The sequence below is a fragment of the Marasmius oreades genome, chromosome 4 (genome assembly GCF_018924745.1).
Source record: "Marasmius oreades isolate 03SP1 chromosome 4, whole genome shotgun sequence".
NCBI lineage: Eukaryota > Fungi > Basidiomycota > Agaricomycetes > Agaricales > Marasmiaceae > Marasmius > Marasmius oreades.
This window is the reverse complement of record NC_057326.1, coordinates 978,030-997,272: the sequence shown is the minus strand read 5'-3', so window position 1 is coordinate 997,272 and position 19,243 is coordinate 978,030. Positions and strand designations below refer to the sequence as shown.

General features: G+C 47.8%; 10 protein-coding genes across 13 annotated transcripts; 6 read left to right on the top strand and 4 right to left on the bottom strand.

Moving 5' to 3' along the window:
* Positions 1–273: 273 nt before the first annotated feature.
* Positions 274–2,288, bottom strand: E1B28_007115 (uncharacterized protein). 2 transcript variants are annotated; one of them, XM_043151826.1, is made up of 6 exons: positions 1,821–2,288; positions 1,684–1,767; positions 1,128–1,633; positions 980–1,073; positions 649–919; positions 274–588 (listed from the first exon to the last, which is right to left on the bottom strand). In XM_043151826.1, exons 1-6 carry the CDS (start codon positions 2,249–2,251, stop codon positions 469–471), a joined length of 1,506 nt encoding a protein of 501 aa, XP_043009906.1. In that variant the 5' UTR covers positions 2,252–2,288; the 3' UTR covers positions 274–468. The 2 variants fall into 2 exon arrangements, with proteins under 2 accessions (XP_043009906.1, XP_043009907.1); XM_043151827.1 differs by having other exon boundaries at positions 649–1,073.
* An 89-nt stretch (positions 2,289–2,377) lies between these two features.
* E1B28_007114 (uncharacterized protein) lies at positions 2,378–2,804 on the top strand (the record flags this gene model as incomplete). Its single annotated transcript, XM_043151825.1, has 2 exons — positions 2,378–2,473; positions 2,526–2,804. The coding sequence occupies 2 exons, from the start codon at positions 2,378–2,380 to the stop codon at positions 2,802–2,804; spliced, it is 375 nt and encodes a 124-aa protein (XP_043009905.1).
* A 190-nt stretch (positions 2,805–2,994) lies between these two features.
* On the top strand, positions 2,995–4,430 carry E1B28_007113 (uncharacterized protein; the record flags this gene model as incomplete). The annotated part of the gene is made up of 3 exons (XM_043151824.1): positions 2,995–3,817; positions 3,883–4,251; positions 4,303–4,430. The coding sequence occupies 3 exons, from the start codon at positions 2,995–2,997 to the stop codon at positions 4,428–4,430; spliced, it is 1,320 nt and encodes a 439-aa protein (XP_043009904.1).
* A 264-nt stretch (positions 4,431–4,694) lies between these two features.
* Positions 4,695–6,242, top strand: E1B28_007112 (uncharacterized protein). Its single transcript, XM_043151823.1, has 3 exons — positions 4,695–5,312; positions 5,373–5,417; positions 5,471–6,242. The coding sequence occupies exons 1-3, from the start codon at positions 4,798–4,800 to the stop codon at positions 6,129–6,131; spliced, it is 1,221 nt and encodes a 406-aa protein (XP_043009903.1). The 5' UTR covers positions 4,695–4,797; the 3' UTR covers positions 6,132–6,242.
* A 267-nt stretch (positions 6,243–6,509) lies between these two features.
* On the top strand, positions 6,510–8,313 carry E1B28_007111 (uncharacterized protein; the record flags this gene model as incomplete). Its single annotated transcript, XM_043151822.1, has 4 exons — positions 6,510–6,671; positions 6,749–7,187; positions 7,247–7,960; positions 8,012–8,313. The coding sequence occupies exons 1-4, from the start codon at positions 6,549–6,551 to the stop codon at positions 8,311–8,313; spliced, it is 1,578 nt and encodes a 525-aa protein (XP_043009902.1). The 5' UTR covers positions 6,510–6,548.
* A 39-nt stretch (positions 8,314–8,352) lies between these two features.
* On the bottom strand, positions 8,353–9,152 carry E1B28_007110 (uncharacterized protein). Its single transcript, XM_043151821.1, has 5 exons — positions 9,070–9,152; positions 8,970–9,020; positions 8,834–8,913; positions 8,572–8,761; positions 8,353–8,512 (listed from the first exon to the last, which is right to left on the bottom strand). Exons 1-4 carry the CDS (start codon positions 9,136–9,138, stop codon positions 8,584–8,586), a joined length of 378 nt encoding a protein of 125 aa, XP_043009901.1. The 5' UTR covers positions 9,139–9,152; the 3' UTR covers positions 8,353–8,512; positions 8,572–8,583.
* A 24-nt stretch (positions 9,153–9,176) lies between these two features.
* Positions 9,177–11,103, top strand: E1B28_007109 (uncharacterized protein). 2 transcript variants are annotated; one of them, XM_043151819.1, is made up of 4 exons: positions 9,177–9,433; positions 9,484–10,303; positions 10,359–10,775; positions 10,834–11,103. In XM_043151819.1, the coding sequence occupies exons 1-4, from the start codon at positions 9,431–9,433 to the stop codon at positions 10,938–10,940; spliced, it is 1,347 nt and encodes a 448-aa protein (XP_043009899.1). In that variant the 5' UTR covers positions 9,177–9,430; the 3' UTR covers positions 10,941–11,103. The 2 variants fall into 2 exon arrangements, with proteins under 2 accessions (XP_043009899.1, XP_043009900.1); XM_043151820.1 differs by having other exon boundaries at positions 9,351–9,433; positions 10,359–11,103.
* A 210-nt stretch (positions 11,104–11,313) lies between these two features.
* On the top strand, positions 11,314–14,809 carry E1B28_007108 (uncharacterized protein). Of its 2 annotated transcripts, XM_043151817.1 has the most exons (20): positions 11,314–11,457; positions 11,516–11,827; positions 11,960–12,120; positions 12,182–12,251; positions 12,321–12,332; positions 12,395–12,411; positions 12,458–12,512; positions 12,570–12,582; positions 12,633–12,650; positions 12,709–12,794; positions 12,857–12,879; positions 12,935–12,964; positions 13,020–13,106; positions 13,162–13,315; positions 13,371–13,588; positions 13,638–13,719; positions 13,772–14,103; positions 14,161–14,289; positions 14,348–14,564; positions 14,619–14,809. In XM_043151817.1, exons 3-20 carry the CDS (start codon positions 12,047–12,049, stop codon positions 14,634–14,636), a joined length of 1,635 nt encoding a protein of 544 aa, XP_043009897.1. In that variant the 5' UTR covers positions 11,314–11,457; positions 11,516–11,827; positions 11,960–12,046; the 3' UTR covers positions 14,637–14,809. The 2 variants fall into 2 exon arrangements, with proteins under 2 accessions (XP_043009897.1, XP_043009898.1); XM_043151818.1 differs by lacking the exons at positions 11,314–11,457; positions 11,516–11,827; positions 11,960–12,120; ... (2 more) ...; positions 12,395–12,411; positions 12,458–12,512 and having other exon boundaries at positions 12,555–12,582; positions 12,633–12,794; positions 13,772–13,904; positions 13,968–14,103; positions 14,619–14,768.
* Positions 14,810–14,996: 187 nt separating this feature from the next.
* On the bottom strand, positions 14,997–16,297 carry E1B28_007107 (uncharacterized protein; the record flags this gene model as incomplete). Its single annotated transcript, XM_043151816.1, has 4 exons — positions 14,997–15,397; positions 15,467–15,735; positions 15,796–15,924; positions 15,984–16,297. The coding sequence occupies 4 exons, from the start codon at positions 16,295–16,297 to the stop codon at positions 14,997–14,999; spliced, it is 1,113 nt and encodes a 370-aa protein (XP_043009896.1).
* A 505-nt stretch (positions 16,298–16,802) lies between these two features.
* Positions 16,803–17,716, bottom strand: E1B28_007106 (uncharacterized protein; the record flags this gene model as incomplete). The annotated part of the gene is made up of 3 exons (XM_043151815.1): positions 16,803–16,805; positions 16,870–16,966; positions 17,022–17,716. 3 exons carry the CDS (start codon positions 17,714–17,716, stop codon positions 16,803–16,805), a joined length of 795 nt encoding a protein of 264 aa, XP_043009895.1.
* Between the last annotated feature and the right edge of the window lie 1,527 nt (positions 17,717–19,243).

The window sequence follows — 19,243 nt, the reverse complement described above, 5'->3', positions numbered from 1 at the left end:
CGCCAATCCTCTCCACCTCTCCAGGTATTCATGATTCCTCTTGTCGCCGCGAGGATTTCTAGGACTGGTCCGGTGGCCCATTGAGGAAGCGGTCATACTCGCTGGCCTTCCTTCATATCGAGGACCGGCTCCGGTGGCTTCCATTGTCAAAGCTCGCCGATATATTGATGCGTCGCCGAATGGCAATTTTTGCGATCCAACGTTGAGACCGTGAATCGATGCGGTTCTCGTTGTGGAATTAGATCTGGTACTTTCATTCTTTCCCATGGCTTGAGGCGCTGTGAATGTACAAGCCCGTTTAGATTTCAATTGTATCTGTAGATTTGTATGATACCCAGATAGGAGTAGTACAAGAAGGATTCAAACTATACGCTGTTCATGTCCAATTGCATCACCAGCAAACGATAGTTGCGGGTTAAATTGAGGAGGGTATACCGACCCTAGCCAATCAGTAAAAGTCACACCGGGTCATCGAAGGTCCTTCTTTTCGGCACGAACTCTGGGGGGAGGTGTCGGCTGTCCATAAAAATATGCCATTATCGCATCAGCGTGAGTAGCAGTAAGGTTGAAAAGAGGATGTGTGGCGTTCTGGCAATCAAAAATTAAACAACCTGAGAAATATGGACCTGGACAGAATGATCGACTTACGAGCCGATTCTCCTTCCCACCGACAACTTCCCTCTTTGTACTCGAGTCCTCGCCCCACGAAAGTGCGGTCGAGTAAACCTCTTTCCTCAGGTCGTCATCCAACACATTCTTTCCCTCCGCTTCCCGGGCGAATTCGAGTGTCAATGACGTTTTCGAGTTTGACTGCCAAAGCGCTTCAAGTGCGTTCTTGTGTCCAATTTGAGGGGTGATTTTATGTTGAGCAGCCGAAAGACCGGCAAGACAATAAAGTGTATGGTAGGAGTCGGCGTTCCTGAATAGGCAACAAGTCGGATCGAGGTCGATTCGATCAGGCCAATGAACAAGCACCTACTTGGGAGGTTTGTCGCGGAGGCCACCGGCTGGGTGTTGGCCGGCATAGAGGATGTATTCTTGAAGAGCTTTCGTATTCCAAGGATCCGAGCCGACTACACGGATTGAATGTTAGGGTGAAAAAAAAAAAAATAATTAGAATGGCATACCGTCATCTAACCATTCGTCTCCCTCTCCCGGTTTCTCATCGTGCACATCGTGTAACCCTGGCACTTCTCCAACTCCGTCCAAACCTTCGAGAAGAGCAAAACAGCCTCCGACCCACCATGCATAACACCCATCCACGAGTTTGTTTGTACGACCGCGAAAGCCTCCCAGTTCAACATCAGCACCTTGCATTTGCACAAGCCACCTCAATAAAGTTCGGGTGTTTATCTTGGAAAATCTAGACTGCAAGCGGTTGAAAGGTTGTAATAGCACCCATGACGCAACGGCACAAAAAGTGTATCCTCCATGGGCCTCACCCAAGTTCGGTCGCGGGGACAACAAAAGCGATTCCGGCGATTCGGGTATGGATGAGAAGAAAGGAAACGAGGCACAGGCAAAGCCGCCCTCGTACGTCTGACAAGACGCAATGAAGCTGGCAGTGCCAGCGATAAGTTCTGGAGTGAGGAGATTGAGAAGGGTAGCGACTGCAAGCAAACAGTAGATGCCTCTAGGCAGTCGAACTCAGATTAGTGGCCGAAAGAATTTGATGGTTCTCACCGGACATCGACTTCGCCTAGCTTCGATACCGTGAAGGATCCGTCTGGCTGCTTCAACGACATGAAGAACTCGTACATCTTTTTTCTGTGCGCCACTTAGTCTACACATTCGGATCGTCATTACAGACATAGACTCACCTATCGATCTGATCCCATCCGCCATTCTCTCCGGGGTTTCCAGCAATCGCCAGAGAGCACACAGCAGCATAAGTTGGCAGAAGATGTGGTTCGTGCCCAGGTCCTCCACCAAATCCTCCGTCAGGATGTTGGCAAGCCAATACTCGATCAACAGCGCGTCGTTTATTGCCTGGGTCCATACCCACTTGCATTATGCTGAATGATTGCAAGGTCCAATACACTAGCCATGGCTGACTTGCATCTTGCGAGATGTATCGTGCCGGAAACCCTTGTGTTAGATGACGAGCGAGAAACCTGAGGTGATTATCGCGTTGTAGAGATGGCTTGACGTCCTCCGTCAAAGGTAGATGTTTGAGGAGTACTTCTTCGGTTTCTGCTTGTGTATGCGAAGTTGGGGTTGGGAATGAATCGTTAGGCGTTGTCTTCACCATGACCGTTTACAATAGAAAGACTGAGCCTGGATCCAACCTGGATCGGGGAAACATTGATCGAATCTCAATTGAGAAAGATATTCCCACAGGTACCGTGCCACTTGGGTCGCGTCCGCTCGACTGGCTATGTCAGTGACAACGCTCTCGGCTCAAATCAACCACCTCACAGTCTCGAAGGAGGAAACTGATAATGAGTCTCTCTCTATGGAGGAACTTAATCATGTACGTAAATCGTTCATGAAGTCTCCTAATATCCTCACTAACGTCATGGCAGACGCTGAAACTCGACTACATCCTTGCCCACGAGCCGTTCGACGAGCTAGGTTGGCAGTATTTCCCCATTCCTGAATTCGACCTCAAACCACCAATCTTTGACTACGCAATCGCGCTTACGCTGGACGAAATGAAGGACTATTTCCGTGCTCACCTCCCCGATTCCGAGAAAATGTTGTTTGAGCCGAACTTAAACCGCGCTTTGTGCAGGTTGAACGATATGTTCAGTCTCCATCCTTTGTTGGGTATCTCCGATAGTGTTCCCATCACGAGGAAATAGAAAGACATGCTTATATCCATCAGACTTTGCACCAACTATCGTCGTCCGAGAGCCCGTCCAAATTGCTGTCTATCTCTCAAGGGGTTGATAACGATCCAAGTATTAATATTTGCCGACTTGTCACTGTGCAGTGTGCACGTTGCTCCCTCTCCAACATTCTCACTCACTTGCCAGTCATCCGGAAAACCTCATGGATCCCAACCAGCCGTCCTACAACCTTCCTACCGAAACAATCTCGAATATCGTCTCTTTCACAGCGGACGACAAGCAGTCACTACTCGGATGGTCTCTAGCCTCGAGGACATGGCGCGGGGCCTGCCTGCCCTTCATATTTTTTGAAACAAAGCTAGAATCATTTGCTGATTTTCGTCGATGGAATCAATTAATACAACTGTCGCCGGGTATTGCTACGGTCGTTCGACGAGTCGAATTTTGTCCCAAATCATGGGCCGTAATTGATCCCATCTCGCCACGGACAATGTCCGAACCCATTCCTTCGATTCCTACGATGGCAGGAGTAACGGAGCTCGATTGGGCGCCGGCGGTGTCTTACAACGGCTATGAGACCACGATCATGTCTCTTGATATCATTCGGTTCCTTCGTGCTTTTCCATCATTACGGAAAGTGGAGATCTCTTCGGGGTTTCTGGATGTCAGAACATTGGAGTGTTTCCTTGGGAACTGCGGGCCCATCAAGGAATTGAGGTTGAACGCTTTCGCCCTCAAATTTGAACCGACTGGGGATGGGGAGAGAAACAATCTCAATCATGCCTCATCCGAGAGGCTCGATGTCACTTCCTTCGACCTTTCCTCACTTGGATCCCTTATAATTGACGCGGACAGTAAAGATGTCGGATGGATAACCACTTTGTTTGTGGACTCAAAACCTCAACGGCTTCGTGCTCTCACTTTGATCGATGGACTTGATTTACTGGACATTCTTCCCCTTCTCAACTTGTTCGCTCCTTCAGTTGGACATCTTACTATGAAGCCCGCAATGTACGATATATTTGGTTTGTGTAACCCTCTAACCCACTTGCCACCGGATAATTCTAATTCATGGACGTCGTTCCCTTAGGTTCAAAGCCGCTAATAAGCCTTTTTCCTTCCCTTCGAACCTTGATAATTGAGACACTGTCCACGGGTGACGCCATTTTTCGCTGTCGTTCAGACGAACATGTCTTCACTTCGATCGAGGCGCAGAACCTAGCTGTTATGGAACTCAAATTTCATTCAAAGGTCCCGGAAAGAGATGTCTATGCTATGCAGCGCTACAATTCGAGACGGTTTTACTTGTTGCTTTTGAAGAAGTTTCCAAAGGTTGAGAAACTTGTGATTTGGTTTGAGTTGGTCCTGTATGTTGGTCAGAGACGAAGAAGGGAAATTAACGCCATCGTGAAAACACTCTTCGCGTATTTTGCGGGAAAGGAGGTTGAAATAAAGTGGAGTGAGTTTTTGATTGTGCTGTTGCATTAAATGCTTAGCGTCATTTTCTCAGGCATTGAGAACCGTCATGTAGGTTTTGACGAAACAGATAGCGAAGGGGAAACAGTCAGCGATACGGATGATGAATGGGTCACGACAGACAGTGAAACTTCAAGTTTAGGCGTATGGGACATGGAATAGTTCGCTTAAAGGCAGACCAAGTCCCAGCTTTTGGAGCTCTCTGGGGCGAGATGTCCGTTCTCTCTCCAAGGTTCTTGTGCCATCTCCATAAATTTGACTCTACCCAGACGAAGGAATACTATCAGTGCTGAACATCTGACATGTGAAGTATATGTTATGTGAAGTATATGCAAGAGGGTCTGTTGGCAGAATCTTCTCGAAAAAAGTGAGGATATTGCCGTTACATATGAGATAAGAGCTGTCGGATTGTGGGCGTCTGTGGGCGTCACTATCATCTACCCCACCAACAATGGGAACAGTCACAAGTCATGTTGACTCCCAGATTCGCACACGACAGTAAGGTCTCGAGTTATCCTTGAAACCTTCAATGCCCCCTCAACTATGCTCTCGTACCCGACAATCCCAGCCAGTGTCAGTACAATCAATCTTCACACTTCCGAGTCACGCACAACCGCCATTATACCGCATTAATCTCTCACTTCCCCCACGAGAGAGATACAAAGAAATATGCAAGGACTATAAAACTGAACTTCTCCAGATATCTCCGCTATACGACGAGATTCTCGGCCTCACACCGTTCCCGCGATTATTCAAAGGTGCAGCCAGGCTACTCCTACGGCGTGTCCATTCTGAAGAAGAAAACGAAGAGATTTCTGGGATATCGCAGGCTACTGGGATCTCAAAGCATCTTGTCATTGCCTTCAACACGTTTCTGGATCTTCTCTCAGGGTGTATAAGTGGTGGAGTGAAGGTTGTGGACGGGGGCTCGGACGGCAGGTCTAGTGGGATTGTCCATTTCCGTGGACTCGACTGGGAGATGGATGTGCTTCGAGACTTGACTATCTGTGTGGAATATGTTCGCGAAGGTCAAGTCATTGCCAGGTGCGCTTCGAGCTACTTGGTGTTCAGTCTCAGCGGACTAACCTAAGTTTTTTGAAATAGAGGAGTTACATATGCCGGTTACATTGGGGTTTTGACTGGAGTGAGGTACGTGGTTTTTTCTCGAGACTAAGCTTGAGAATCATGAAATCTTATTGTAGAGAAGGACTCTCGATTTCCCTTAACTATCGCCCAACGCCGACAAGATCCAAACTCGCTCGTTATCTCCACTATATTTCTATCATTCTTGGTCGTCGACCATCGAATACCAGCATTTTACGAAGAATACTTCTCACTAGCCAGCCTCCTCCCTCATCCCGGAAAGCCCTTGAGGCCGAGATCTTCAAGTATCCCGGATCGCCTTGTTACTTGACATTCTGCACACCAAACGACATATTCGTATTCGAGCACGGTCTTGATGGCTCCACGACACACAGCTCTGATTCATTTCTTGCCGTGACCAACCATGATAAGAGCATGGAGGATTGGACCGAGGACCAATGGAACAATTTTCTAAAATCTCAACTGGGACTAGAGTCTGGTGCAGGGCATACGGTTCGCGATCTAGTCGCCGACAGTGTTGAGAGGAAGAATTGTGTATGTGGCCTCTGGGAAAGTGTACGGGTACCGGCCAGTGGCAAGCCGCTCAAGATTGTTGACGTCGTGGACTGGTTGCAGACGAAGCCGTTATTGAATGAAGATACACATTATTCTTGTGTTATGAATCCTGCCGTTTGCGGAGGTGGCTTGCACTGGGTTGTATCGTACGATGAGCCCGTGAAGATGGACCAGCCTTCTAGTTCGGAGGATAGTGATGAGTAGGGTATATTCGGGTGACATGCAACTACTTACACACACTTGACACCAAATGATCCTTGCCTAAACGATGTTGTATCACATGGAAATTGGACCTACACACTGCACAGAACCCTGAAGGAGACTTTGAGCTATCCCTACATGGCTGATGTGACCAACGCTACAATCTTAGACGAGACTGAATATGAGAACAGAAAGGTATCGGTATCACACTCTCAAAGAACTAAAAACAGCTCTATGTATGTGAGAATTTTAATCAGGGCCGTAGATACTCCCGGGGTATTCCAGAAGGGTGTCAGATGATGATGGCTCCCGAAGCCGCCGGGTTCAGGAAATTTTTTCAGTGATGATTATAACTTATGACTAAAAGACGAAGTTCTGTGGGTCCTACGGTATTTAAAAAGAGAGACCACGATGTTTTAAATGAAAGTCGCAGTTCTCCCTCCTTTCATGCTTCTCGCAGGAGCCCTAATCGGCGTTCTAGTCTCCTCTTCCTCCATCGTTCACGGAAAGCAGGAGCCTCTGACCGACCCGGCCTCAGGATGTGTAAGTATCCTTTCCAGCCTTCCCCTCCCCCCGAATACCCCGCCTTCCACTCACCATGCCTTCTCCCGTCGATATAGTGTCACATCCTAAATGACCTTCTCCCAAACAAAGTCTCATGGCCAGGTGATCCAACCTACGACGCTCAACAATCGTCCTACTATTCCGCCAGTCAGAGAAAACTCCAACCACAATGTCGCATCTCACCAACGACTCCAGCCGACGTGTCAACGATTATGAAAACGACGTCCACACGTCATAGAACCCCAAGATGCAAGTTTGCTGTCAGAAGTGGTGGACATATGTCATTCCAAGGGGCATCGAATATAGATGGGACCGGGTTTACGGTCGATCTACAGAGTCTAGAGACGGGTATATCGTTGTCGGAGGATAAAAAGACGGTGTCGTTCGGTGCGGGGTATCGTTGGAGGGATGTGTATAGGGAGCTTGCAGTTTATAATTTGACTACTGTGGGTGGGAGAGTGGGAGATGTAGGTGTAGGGGGTTTTTTACTTGGAGGTGTGTATGGCAATCCACGTTTCGAGTCGAGGCGCAGGACTGACCATTGCCCTTAATAGGCGGTATTAGTTTCTTGACCCCCAAACACGGGTTTGGGAGCGACAATATTGTCAATTACGAAATCGTTCTCGCCAATGGAAGCATTGTGAATGCGAACGTTAACGACCACGCTGACCTATATTGGGCTTTAAAGCTCGGTAGCACAAATTTCGGTATCGTCACGCGTTTCGATATGGCCACTTTCCCGCAGGGGCAGGCGTGGGGCGGGTCCCAATTCTATGCGATAGACGACGCGCGAGCCTTGCTTGAAAAGCTCGTCACATTCACGAAAAATTTGGTGCAGGATCCGAAAGGGTTCTTTGGCCTAACCCTGGTCTGGAACGCTGCTCAGCAGAACTACATTGTCTGGACGCTTCAGACTTACCTAGACCCCATCCCATTTCCACCGAGTCTTTGGTCGAACTTTGAGGAAGTTAAACCGCTGATTGATACCACCGGAGTCAAGAGCTTGATGGATATAACCGAGGAGTTCCAGGAAGCTGATCCAGGGAAGCATGGTCGGAGCTTGTGGTCGTCGATGACCTATAAAGCCAATGTCCAATTTCATTTAGACCTCCATCAGCGAGGGGTAGAACTTTTCGGGGCATACCAAAACCGTCCTGGAGTCCTTTGGGGTGTTGGAGTACAACCTCTACCTCGTAACGTTTCGGAAGCAGCTTTGAATTCGGGAGGAAGTCCACTAAACTTGTCGGGCGATGATGGGGAGCTTTGGGGTGAGTGCGTCGAGAAAATAGGAGCTATTTGTGCTGATTAATTATCTGTAGTGATGATCTTCACCAGTGACTGGCTTGATCCAGCAGACGATGAAGTCATGATAGAGAGCTCCCGCCAACTTATACATTGGGCAGAAACCGAAGCGACCCACCGCGGATTGTTCCATCCGTTCGTGTATATGAATTATGCCGCAGGATTTGAAGACGTGATGGTGCGTTCTACAGGGAAAAACTTGAAGAAGATGATGGAGGTGAAGAAAGTTTATGATCCTAATGATCTGTTGGATGAAACTTGGATGGGAGGATTTAAATTACCTCGAAAAAAGCAAGAGCATGACAGATCGGAGCTGTAATTCATGCGCTAGAGTACAGGGCACGGAAGGAAGGGTAATTAAACGCTGATGGTAATTGGACTGGTCTATCGTTCTACTTTGATGAGCACGCAACGAAAGATAGCGTTCCAGGCATGGTAAGTTCAGGCGTATCGTCACCGGGCTGAGGTTCGCGATGTAGGTGTATTCAGATGTGCAGAGGGTAGTTTTCTGTCTGGTCCTGGCCAACCGTGATGTCAGCTAGGAAGCATCAGTCGTCTACCAAAAGACGATGCTCACGAATCAACCTCATCACAACGTTACATCAACGTCAATAGAGACCGCAGTCGGCCGTTTCCCTTCTCTACCCAAACCCGCCGCTCTCTCAGCTTCTTCCATAGTGTATGCTGGCTCTTTGAGTTGCTTACACCTTCTTTTATGAACTTTGCTTTTCCAATGAGACCGGAGAGCAGTATCTGACTCGTAGTACCTAAGAAGAAGAAGAAAGGACCCGAACTAAGCAAGTAGCCCATCGATCCGGAATTTTTTCTGCGAGACATACTTGGCACATTCGACGCAGTAATGCTGAGCAAGTCCAGGTTTTTCAAAATCAAGAGGTTGAGCTTCCAAAGCAGCACGGTTCTAAATCGAAGCAAAAATATTGGGGATATTGTATCATTCGAAGGCTCTGAACGTACTTTGGGATCGAGGTCGATGAGCTGAATTTGATCCAGGTCTTTTGTTCGAGCCTGGAAAAGTTGGTCAAGAGAGTGATAAACGGTGAAGTATGTGTCTTACTCTTGTTCGAGTTGCTCTATGCACATCCCGTCGAGCGTTGTGCACTCGGGAGCGACGTAGACGACCCATTGGTTGGCTGGTGAAGGTGGATGTTGATGGTTGTTTGTCACTTCCTTCTTTCGTTTGGTACGCGACTCGGACGCCGCCACCGACTCTGCAGTACTACGATCGTATGTCTCTGTCTTGTCTGCCAAAGGGGCGCATCTGGAAAGATGGAAACGTGACCTAGAATACGATTTTCTTCCGCTGTCGCAGTTAGGGGTGTCCTCATCCCACGTGAAAGAGGGTTTATGTTTCCTGGTTTTTCGAAATGCTCGTCCAGAAACCCTTTCTCCCTCTTCCAGTAACTCTGTCATGACAAATGGTACGTTTCCCTCATCGCCCGCTTTCCCTTGTTAACTCTAGGCATTTCAGGCCTTCGATCGATTTCCTTCTGAGCTCATGCTGCGGGTCGTTGAGCATAGTCGCAACGACGTCAAAGTTCTTCGACGACTTGCTCTAGCATCTCCTGTTTTTCGCTCACAATCCCTCAGGCATCTATTTGACAGAGTGACTTTATCTTCTGCTTATAGTCACCACCGTTGGATCCAGTTCGTCGAAAACTCCCCTGACATCGCTATCCCGCACCTCAAGATCTTGATCATTGAATCCGGACGGTACGAGTTTGCTACTGACAGCAGCGGTCAGTTATGGGGCGACATCACTCCTCACACCCCGCAACGTATCCTCGACCTGCAACCGCCAGAAATTTCACTTCCAAACCCCCCTATCAATAACATAACCACTCTTATATGGTCCCCGCTCCAGTCTCCGAATCCTCATAACCTTACCACTATAGCTCATATCGTGTCCTCTCTCGAGTCTGCGAGGAATCTGCATGTAATCAAGGCACGGTTCACCAGCGTCCAGCAGTTCCAGTGGTTTTTGAGCCATTCCGGACCGATCACATTCTTGGAACTTCACCGCGTCGCACTTGACGATGAAGGTACTGGACAAGTCCAGGTGGATGACGGAGTCGACTACGATCTGACTCATTTGAAGGAACTCCGGGTTAATTCCGAAATCTCAATCGACTGGGTGGTTCATCACATTTTGTCGACTCCCACTGCTCTTACGGCTCTGTCTATCGAATCTCCGTCTTTCTTGTCCCTTCATGCCTTTAGGATGTTGCTTGAAGTCGTCGCTCCTTCTCTAAGGAGTCTGGTCATAGCTACAGCTACTATCTCTCTAACCGGTAACAGTCCCTTTCCCAGCACAGCAAAAAGCGTTCTCACTTGTAACTCTGATAGACCTCCTTAGAATCAGCATCACCGGATTATCAGAACCTCGATCATTGCCTCAACTTCAAGATCTTACCATCGTGGTTCCCTTTTTCGACGCTCGACTGGATGCAGAGGTAGAACACAGCTGGTGTACCCTTTTTGTCGACCAATTCCCGCAGGCCAGCGCGCTATCCTGTATCACGCTCATGCTAGATGTTGGTAATGTTACTCGACTAGAACAATTGATTAACGCTCCCGAGGACAAATGGGATAAGTTTCTCCGACTTCTTCTTGGCAAGATCCCAACGTCTTTCCCACATGTCGCACAAATCAACATCCATCTTATACTTGATGAACGACATACGGACCAAGAAATTCAAGGTTTGGAGTCTATGATCCTCAAATCTTCCTCGAGCGAAAGCGTTCAACTGCGCGTACAATGGGGTGTGTTACGATCCCGCACTTCCATCATCTCACGCGTCCTTCATTATGATTTTTTTAGAAACGATAATGGATCCTGGGCGTTACGGACATCACCTTCCGCATGCGATGTCACCTATGGTTGCTTTGGCCCTTCGGTCTCGACGTGAACTTCCTCAGTTCGAATAGCGCGTTGGATCCCCCGACCCGCGGCGCAAGAAAGGCTCTTTTGTCGATATCTTTATTCTGTATTTATCGCCTGCCACCAGCATGTCCCATTGGGTAACCATGGCCATTTTCTTTTTATGGCGGTATTCGGTTTTTCTGTATCCTATTCTCATGTGTCCAGCCCGATGATGTACTTGAATTAGTCTATCTCTTGGCTGTAGCTCCCTAATAGTAAATATTAAGTATCATAAAACATCCCGTATTACAATTTGTTTCCCCCCTCTTGACACTCGTGAGTGCAGACAGAACCAAGCGTTTCCAGAACCGGACCGGAAACCCCTCCGCTCCGTGTGGGCCGACTGGCCCCGGGCCCAAGCCAAAGAGACGCGCATCGTTTAGTTTTTGCCCTCAGCTTCCCTCATAGCTTCTTCCAGTCTCTCGTCAAACCGTCGGGGACATCCACGTACATCAAACGTTTTGTCCGAGATTAAATCTCAATTTCATGGGACCTTCACCATCCACGAGCACCCAAACAGAGGTTCGATTTGTATTTCTTACATGAATTTATCCCGACTGAAACCCGGGGAACATTCAAGTTAACTCTTGGAAACGCGTTCGATGTGAATGTTCCGTACCAAACTTTGCAGGTTTATTATTATGAAGATCCTAAAGGCTCCGGGTTTCTGGAGGCTATTTTTCGAAGACCCATTTCTGGCCTGTACAATGATGTGGTCCTTCACAATCATTCGTTGTTGAAATCCGAGCAAAATCAGGTTCTTTGCGTGAACGCAAGCAGAACATACAAGTCAGGTTAAAGTTTGCAGAGGGAAGAACTTAGGAGGCCGAGCCGATCGCGGGCCCTCCTCCACAAGTTGGTGTCAGTTGTGGTGGGATGGTTCAAGCACATTGTAAGTAATTGATGCGTACCTGGTCACTTGCGCTCCCTAAAAGTGTCAATGACATGGGGAAAATCCGCGCCACTAACATACGATATCCAATTTCCCACATCTCCACGCCATGCCCTGACACGTGAAGCTCAGCTTAGAATTATGGATGCGTGAAAGCTTTAAAAGGATCAGGATTTCGGTCGAGGGTGCTATCTCTTTGAACTCGCTCCAGCCAAGATTATGAGCGACAAAGAAACAAATGGTGACAGCGGCATTACTGAAGACGTTCGAAGCGAGGAATACACTCAGACTCAGTACGTGCTCGTCGCTCTCTTGTGGCATTCTAATCCGACTCATAAACATTATTTTGGACAGAACGCGAGTAGAAGTTACAGAGGAAGATAGCAAACGCATTCTACGAAAAACTGATATCCATCTTCTCACTGTACGTTAAGCCGATCCAAGATCGGGTTTTCTGGGTGGCTGACCAATTGTTCGCATCGGACATCGTTAGATTCTTACTTGGGTGAGTCAATATTATGTCATGAGAAATGCCTCTCCGGTCTGATTGAAGTCGGTAACTTGAAGGTTTATTGGCTCCAAATGTAAGCCTATGTTTTCTGACTGCTACCCGGTCTGACGTTTCTCAAGCTTGGATAAATCCGTTCTGGGGTACGCCGCGACATTTGGATTGAGGCAAGATGCGGTACGTGCATGGCATACGACTGTCCGCGTTCGTCGTATCTGAATACAGAATAAACAGGGTCTTGTGGGCAGTAAGTTATGTACTTTTTGGGCGGAGCCTTTTCTCACATCTCAACTATAGATCAGTTTTCCACCATTGGTGATGACACCTCCAAGGTTTTAACGGGTGGCAGTCGACTGAAATTCGAATTCCGCAGGCTCAATGAACGCCATTGCTCAACTGGCGTGGCAGCCGTTATCCAGTTACTTACTTGTGAGGATTAAGCCGAGATTGTTCATGTCGGTGTGTGCGCTCACTGAAGCGCCAGTGATTTTGTGACCTGATAACAACCCTTTACTCGGCAGATCATCGTTGTATGTTGGGGAGCGTAAGCGAAGTCCTCGTACTATCAGTGCCAGTTCTACCTGACATATTTATCACAGCTCCCTCTGTGGTATGGCATCGAGCACTTCGTAATTGAGCATCTCGCTTTTGAGAGCACGTAGCCAAGCTAACGGAGGTTTCCAGACACCCTTCGCTCCTTGCCACCCGTTTTCTCCTGGGTTTATTTGAAGCCGCCTGTCTGCCACTATTCGCAATTCTTACCTCTGTTTGGTATGCAACCTTCAGATCCAAAGACTCTTTGGCAACTCAAAACTTTATTCCGCAGGTACCGTCGTGTTGAACAGCCATTGAGGGTGGCAACTTGGTATGGAACAAATGGAATGGGGACTATCATGGCCGCCATTTTCGCTTATGGCTTTGGCCAAATAAAAAACCCGGCACTGCATACCTACCAAATCATCTTCCTATTTTGTGGACTGGTGGGTGCAACTCGGACCAATGTCCTGCGAATTCAAATTCACGCATGCCCGACAGCTCACCTGTGTAACTGGACCATATATTTATTGGAGACTCGACAACAACGTCAGCGAGGCTCGATTTTTGTCCCCTGAGGATCGTCTTAAAGCCGTGGAGCGCCTCCGTGCTAACAACACGGGAAATACTGCTACCGAAAAATTCAAGATAAGACAGGCGGTAGAGGCTCTCCTGGAAATCAAAACATGGCTCTTCATTGCCATGACCTTTCTGCTCAAGTATGTTGGCCCATCATCTATCTAGACCAAACCTCTCATGTGCGAACAGTGTAGGAGCTTCCGTAACAGTGACTTTTGGGCCTGTCATCTTGAACGGTCTCGGTTTCGATAAATTTACCACGAGTCTGCTGGTGCGTCTCACGATCTGGTATTAGGAAGGATTCACTCTTAATCGTGAACAAGAACATCCCGTTCGGCTTTCTGCAAATACTGTTGATCTTCCTGTCTTCGTACGCGGCATATAAATGGAAGAACAAGTCAATGATTCTTGCAGTACTTGTCTTGCCTGTTATCATTGGGCTAGTGCTCCTATATGGTAAGACTGTCGTTTGGTTTCTACTACAAATGCAAAACCATGATTACCCCACCTTACATGCAGTTCACGACTTCCCATTAGGGGTTCTTCTCCTGGGTTATTACTTCCTCGCGTTCTTGTTTGGTGCGAACCCGTTGATCGTTTCCTGGATGACCGCAAATACCGCCGGTTCTACCAAACGAAGTGTTTTGATGTCTGCGTATGTTCATCAGGTTATGTCATATGATCAATCTCCTGAAATTATGGGTCGTTCTAGATATAATGCCGCCTCTGCTGGAGGGAACATCGCCGGACCTCTCCTTTTCACGGACAACGACGCTCCTCTATACATTCCAGGTCTGAGAGCGGTGCTGGGTATCTTTATTGCACTCATGGCTGTGGTTGGGTAAGGGTCTTTTGAATTTTCCGACGCTTTGGCCTCTTTCTCACTGAATGGGCATTAGATTCCAAGTGGTCAACCTAATGTTCCTGAACAAGCTCAAAGAGCGACAACGAATGAAAAACGGAAAACCAGCTAAGTTACACGACTCCTCCATGGACAAGAAGTTCCATATGGCCGATACCGACGCCATCCCGGAAAACGCCTCAGATGACAAGATTCGTCATGTACATTTAGGCGAGAACGCATTCAAGGATCTTACGGATAAGGAAAACGACGAGGTGGGAATTACATGGCTACTTCAGTTTCACCTGTTTGCTGACTGATTCGAATAGTTTGTGTATGTGTATTGAACCGTTTATTCACCGTATCGACGTCGGACGATGGAATCATACGGAGAGCGAGGTGTACACCGTAGTATAATCATAATGAATGCTGAACATCATCGTGTCGGCCGCAGATTCTGCCACTACGACGTGTTGAGTCTGAACGAACTATCCTACGGCCGCTACATAGTATGTTTGCCATGTCCAGCGTTCGATCTGAAACGGACCGCGGCCCTCTGTAGTGGACATCGGTCATGAGATGGATAAGTTAAGACAAACTGTACATCGGTGAAAGATCAACAATCATCTACTATGATAGTATACTATACAATGCATAATCTAAACAAAGTCCTTCCAGAGTATACATACTAACATAAAAAAGTCCTCCTACGCCGTCAATGCGGAATGACGACCCTTTATCGCTTCCAGTCCCTCTTTCATGTTTATTTCGATCCCGAAGAACTCCTTTATTGCGAGGATCCTCTCCTGTTCATTCTTAAAACTCCTTAAAAGCTCTCCCTTGGTGCCCACATTCCTCCTCACCGAGTTACCCCACAAGATCAGCGTTCCCAAATCCTCATGATCCTCGTTGACGAAGAAGTTTTTGATGAGTACGAGGTGCCCGTAGAAGGGTGTACCGAAGGGGAAATTAGAAACATAGAAATTGGCGTTTATATAGTCTTCCTGGTAATGCTCCGTTTCGTCGAACATGTAGACGTTGCTGCTTTTTTCATTTCCATTCTTGAAGCGAACGACATCCAGAGCCCACATTTCCTCAGGTGGGTCCTCTGAAGAACAAAAAAAAAAGGTTCGTTAGCTCAACTTAGTATTCGCGAGTTCGAAAGAAAAAAACTCACGCGCAGATATCGCTCCGGGGAACGGTCTCTTTACAAGTCTGTGTTTCTCTGTGTGCGTACACCCGTACACTTCGGCACCATCTTCAAGTAGAATGGGTCTCACAAGACCAGTCCCACCGAATCCGATATCGAGAAGGTAGGTCTCGGTGCTATCGGGATGGGGTTGAACGAAAGTGATTATGTGTAATGGAGGTGTGAAGGCGGGGTTCTCTGGGGTAGCACCGGGAGTGAAATCGGTGTTGTTGACCCTTGCCTGGCCGCCATAGACACTATTCAAACAAGCCAACTAAGTAGCTGCTTTGTTGACTCGACGTTGGATAAGGACGAACCGGAACCCAAGACTTCGGAGCATTTCAAAAAGCATCCCGGACTTGCCAAAACAGCAAGACCCTTTCTTATCCCTCACAAAGCGCTGGAACAGAGCCTCAGGCTCAATGTCGAGCTCATGAGATGGATCACTTTAAAATGATCATCGTTAGACGATTCATAGAGCATGCAAGCCAGGAACCATGCTCACTATTGTATCTCCGTGTTTTCAAACGGCACTGCGACAAGATAAAGCCGACTAAGCTCATTTAAGGTATCCAAGTTCGCGGGAAATGTGTCTGTCTCGACTTGCTTCACAACCTTGTCAGTGACTTCATATTCGATGAAAGACAGCCACTCGATGGTTTGAGCTTTCGTATATGCAGAGGGCATTTTGGTTATCCACCGACGTGTATGGGAACCTTTCGTGGGAGGTGTCGCGGTCTTGTGATGTGAAGTGGAATGTTCATGCCCGTGTGCATGTGGGTGAAGAGCATGATGAACGATGTGGCCAACGTTAACCATGATGGGAGAACAAAGATAGGTAGTCGAGCGAAGGGAGACTACCGTCGAGTATTTCTTGGAAATACTTCGAGTCTTATATCTTGAGGATCGGACGCGTAGGAATTATAGTCTAATGTCACAGCCGCTGATGCACTTCGGCCGCACTCGGTCCTGCATGCATGGAATAGAAAGGTATGGAGCCGGTAGGACGACCGAGGAGAGAATTTATCACAGTGACATACCTCGGTCCAGTAGTTGCGGAATGCTATTCGCACGAGAGCAGAAACGGCCAGAAAATCGATTGTTGTAAATTTTAAAAAAACGCACAGAAAACAGTTCGGCTTTCAACCCAGGAGTTGCTTAGAGAAGGCATTCATAGGAGAGGCAACGCGAGCTAAAGATCAAGGCCTAGAAAGATGTCCAAATTTCGATAATACTTTGACGCCTCTCCGCAAAAGGGTAGAGGAAAGAGTTGGTCGTTACGGTCGTTATGCGGGCGCACCCCACGAAAATCAAAAAATAGTTATTACTAAGTTTCCGAGGCCCACAGGAGGTGCATCAGAAAGATATTGAAAGGCGCGGATGGTACATACCGAAGATATGATCTCCACTCTTGGAGGCAGTACTCCATCATTGCCCTGACCTCTGCTTGGCTCTATCTCACACCGATGCCCATGTGTAGGCGGAGTACTAAGGAATTTGCTATAAGTGTGGTGATATAGAGACTCAGGAACGGGGTTCGCACATGAATGCTGCAGGAATTTCTCTGTTTCCCGATTCTATTTCCTCGACCACTTCCTTGGGGGTTGGGTATCGAGAACCATCCTCTCGTTTAAGGTTTCTGGTCACTTCGGTCCACCCTCTTCCTGTTCTCCTTGTCATTGGATATATTTTCCAGGTCGTTATCCGATAGAACTTCAGGTAAAGCCCACCACTCATGTAAAACCGACAACTGTTGCCAAGGTTCCGTAGCTTCTGGCACGCTTCCCAGCCACCTCTCCTCCCCCAGTACCTGTGCAACCGCTGGGGGTCTCGCGCATAGATTCGGTCAACAAGTTCACTGCCTTCTTCGGAATGAGTGATGGGCTCTAATCTGAGCGCATCAGAGTTTGCGAGGGCACCGAGAAGAGTGCTGGCACCCAATGGTTCGTCTTCATTAAAGGCTTGCACTATGAGCTGGCTATTCTCGTCCGCCAAGTATACCACAGACTCTTCTTTCCGGCGATCGTGAAGTAGAAGAGAGCAGGTGGGGGTTCTGAGACAAATTCTTCTCCCAGTCCTTTTTTCCGATCTTCCCATCCTTACTCTGAGGATCCTAAGGAATAAAAGGGGTTTCGTTTCTTCCTTGATACCATAGAGAATGTTGACGTCCAACAAGGTATCATGAGATAATATGGTGAAGGCCAATAAACAACAATTTGGTGCGTCCATTCCGCCCATTCTGATGACCAGATGTCGTCGCCTTCGGCGGATGGATTGAGGCACGGCTAGATCTGCTTAACACGATTTATGTGCCCCCATCAGACTAGATGAAACATGTAAGGATTCGAAACAGGCGGAGTTGAAGAGACTGATCAAGAAACGTGGTTTGAAACGAGATACTCCAGGTAATTTTCGGATTCAGCAGTAGATACTTCGTTTTCCATTGGCTATGCCATCGAAATCGCGGGGCTCTTCGCATGGTTACTTCGATAGTAGTATGAGGTCCGGAATCGTGTGGAAGTGCGTTGTCCAGCTGACTTGAAGTAATAGTGCGAAACTTGAAGCTTGACGGTTCCTCTCCTGGAAGAATGATACGACTGGCGTGTGGGTCACCACACTATTTGCTTCGAGTTCAACTTTACCCGCGCCCTCCAACGAGCGAATCCGGCAGTCTTCGGACTGGCTCGTTGTGCTCTTATGCAGTGTATAGGTAGCTTGATTAGAATGTTAATAGATCTACTTGGGTTGTGCAAGAAATATGGGTAGAGGCCCGGAGGGTCTTTGGGCTCCAACGAGACTTTCGACACTCTCGAGGGTTACGGTCGACTGAGAGGGCGGGAGGGAAGTCTCTCGTCCTCGAGGTCGGTTATCTACTTGTCGAAAGGGTCTTGCCAGAGCGTGAGGACGAGGAGGCAAACATTCAAGGGAAAGACTTACATGAAAATGAAATTCCCGATGTTTAACTTCCTCGGATGTTTGCCGGAGACAGGGTGTGGAGGGCGGGAAAAGGAAAGGATCTTGTTGATACGCTGCACGACTTAGACGAGCCAGTTGAGGGAACGAGCGTGGTGACGGTGCGGAAGGAGGATTTCGTACCGCACCACGTGGCCCTCAAGCTGCCTTACTCTCGTGTCTCGCGTATCGCTGCTCAACAAATCTACGCGCTCGGTTACTTACTGGACATAACGCGTGACGCATGACTGGGAAATATCCTATATATAATGGGACAAAGAGACCTGATTATCAGCGATTATCAGCGATTATCTCCAAAAAATGATCTATGCGACAGGACCGGGGTAAATTAAAGCGGAGATCGAAATTTCCTGCGTGCACGACAATATCCATGTCCCCTCCCTTTGAGCTAATGTAGTATTTTTCAAGTTCCTGTTTATTCCTACTGTTATCTGACATGTATCTATACTTCAACTGTTATTAGATGTAACTTTTATATTCCCACACTCTTTTTTGGTAATAATTTGTCATCTCTCACTGTTTCTGTGGTCCCTCCTCTCCCCTTCTCTAACTGTACTATCTTGGTGGGGTTTTCCACAGGTTACAGGTTTTTCTGTGCATGGGACAGGGAGGGAATGGGGTAGGCCACCCTGTACAAAGTCCTGTACACAGTACAAGTCCTCTACCTGCTATTTATGTCACCCACTATACAATATGTACTGATTTGACACAGAATACTTTTCCCATGGGTTTGCACCTGTAAAATGGGATAGAGCATGGCCATACCTGCAGATAGGGAAGTTGGAACAGCAC

Coding starts and splice junctions, on each gene's coding strand:
- E1B28_007115 (XM_043151826.1), bottom strand. CDS start 2,251: ATGGTGAAGACAACGCCTAACGATTCATTCCCAACCCCAACTTCGCAT. Junction 1,074..1,127: donor AGACGAATGGTTAGATGACG/GTATGCCATTCT, acceptor CAATCCGTGTAG/TCGGCTCGGATCCTTGGAAT. Junction 920..979: donor CTCCGCGACAAACCTCCCAA/GTAGGTGCTTGT, acceptor TTGCCTATTCAG/GAACGCCGACTCCTACCATA.
- E1B28_007109 (XM_043151820.1), top strand. Junction 10,304..10,358: donor AGCTACTATCTCTCTAACCG/GTAACAGTCCCT, acceptor TAACTCTGATAG/ACCTCCTTAGAATCAGCATC.
- E1B28_007112 (XM_043151823.1), top strand. CDS start 4,798: ATGCCCCCTCAACTATGCTCTCGTACCCGACAATCCCAGCCAGTGTCA. Junction 5,313..5,372: donor GAAGGTCAAGTCATTGCCAG/GTGCGCTTCGAG, acceptor TTTTTGAAATAG/AGGAGTTACATATGCCGGTT. Junction 5,418..5,470: donor GGGGTTTTGACTGGAGTGAG/GTACGTGGTTTT, acceptor ATCTTATTGTAG/AGAAGGACTCTCGATTTCCC.
- E1B28_007108 (XM_043151817.1), top strand. CDS start 12,047: ATGAGCGACAAAGAAACAAATGGTGACAGCGGCATTACTGAAGACGTT. Junction 13,316..13,370: donor TCTTCCTATTTTGTGGACTG/GTGGGTGCAACT, acceptor CATGCCCGACAG/CTCACCTGTGTAACTGGACC. Junction 14,290..14,347: donor GCACTCATGGCTGTGGTTGG/GTAAGGGTCTTT, acceptor AATGGGCATTAG/ATTCCAAGTGGTCAACCTAA.
- E1B28_007110 (XM_043151821.1), bottom strand. CDS start 9,138: ATGGGTCGTCTACGTCGCTCCCGAGTGCACAACGCTCGACGGGATGTG. Junction 9,021..9,069: donor ATAGAGCAACTCGAACAAGA/GTAAGACACATA, acceptor CAACTTTTCCAG/GCTCGAACAAAAGACCTGGA. Junction 8,914..8,969: donor TCATCGACCTCGATCCCAAA/GTACGTTCAGAG, acceptor GCTTCGATTTAG/AACCGTGCTGCTTTGGAAGC.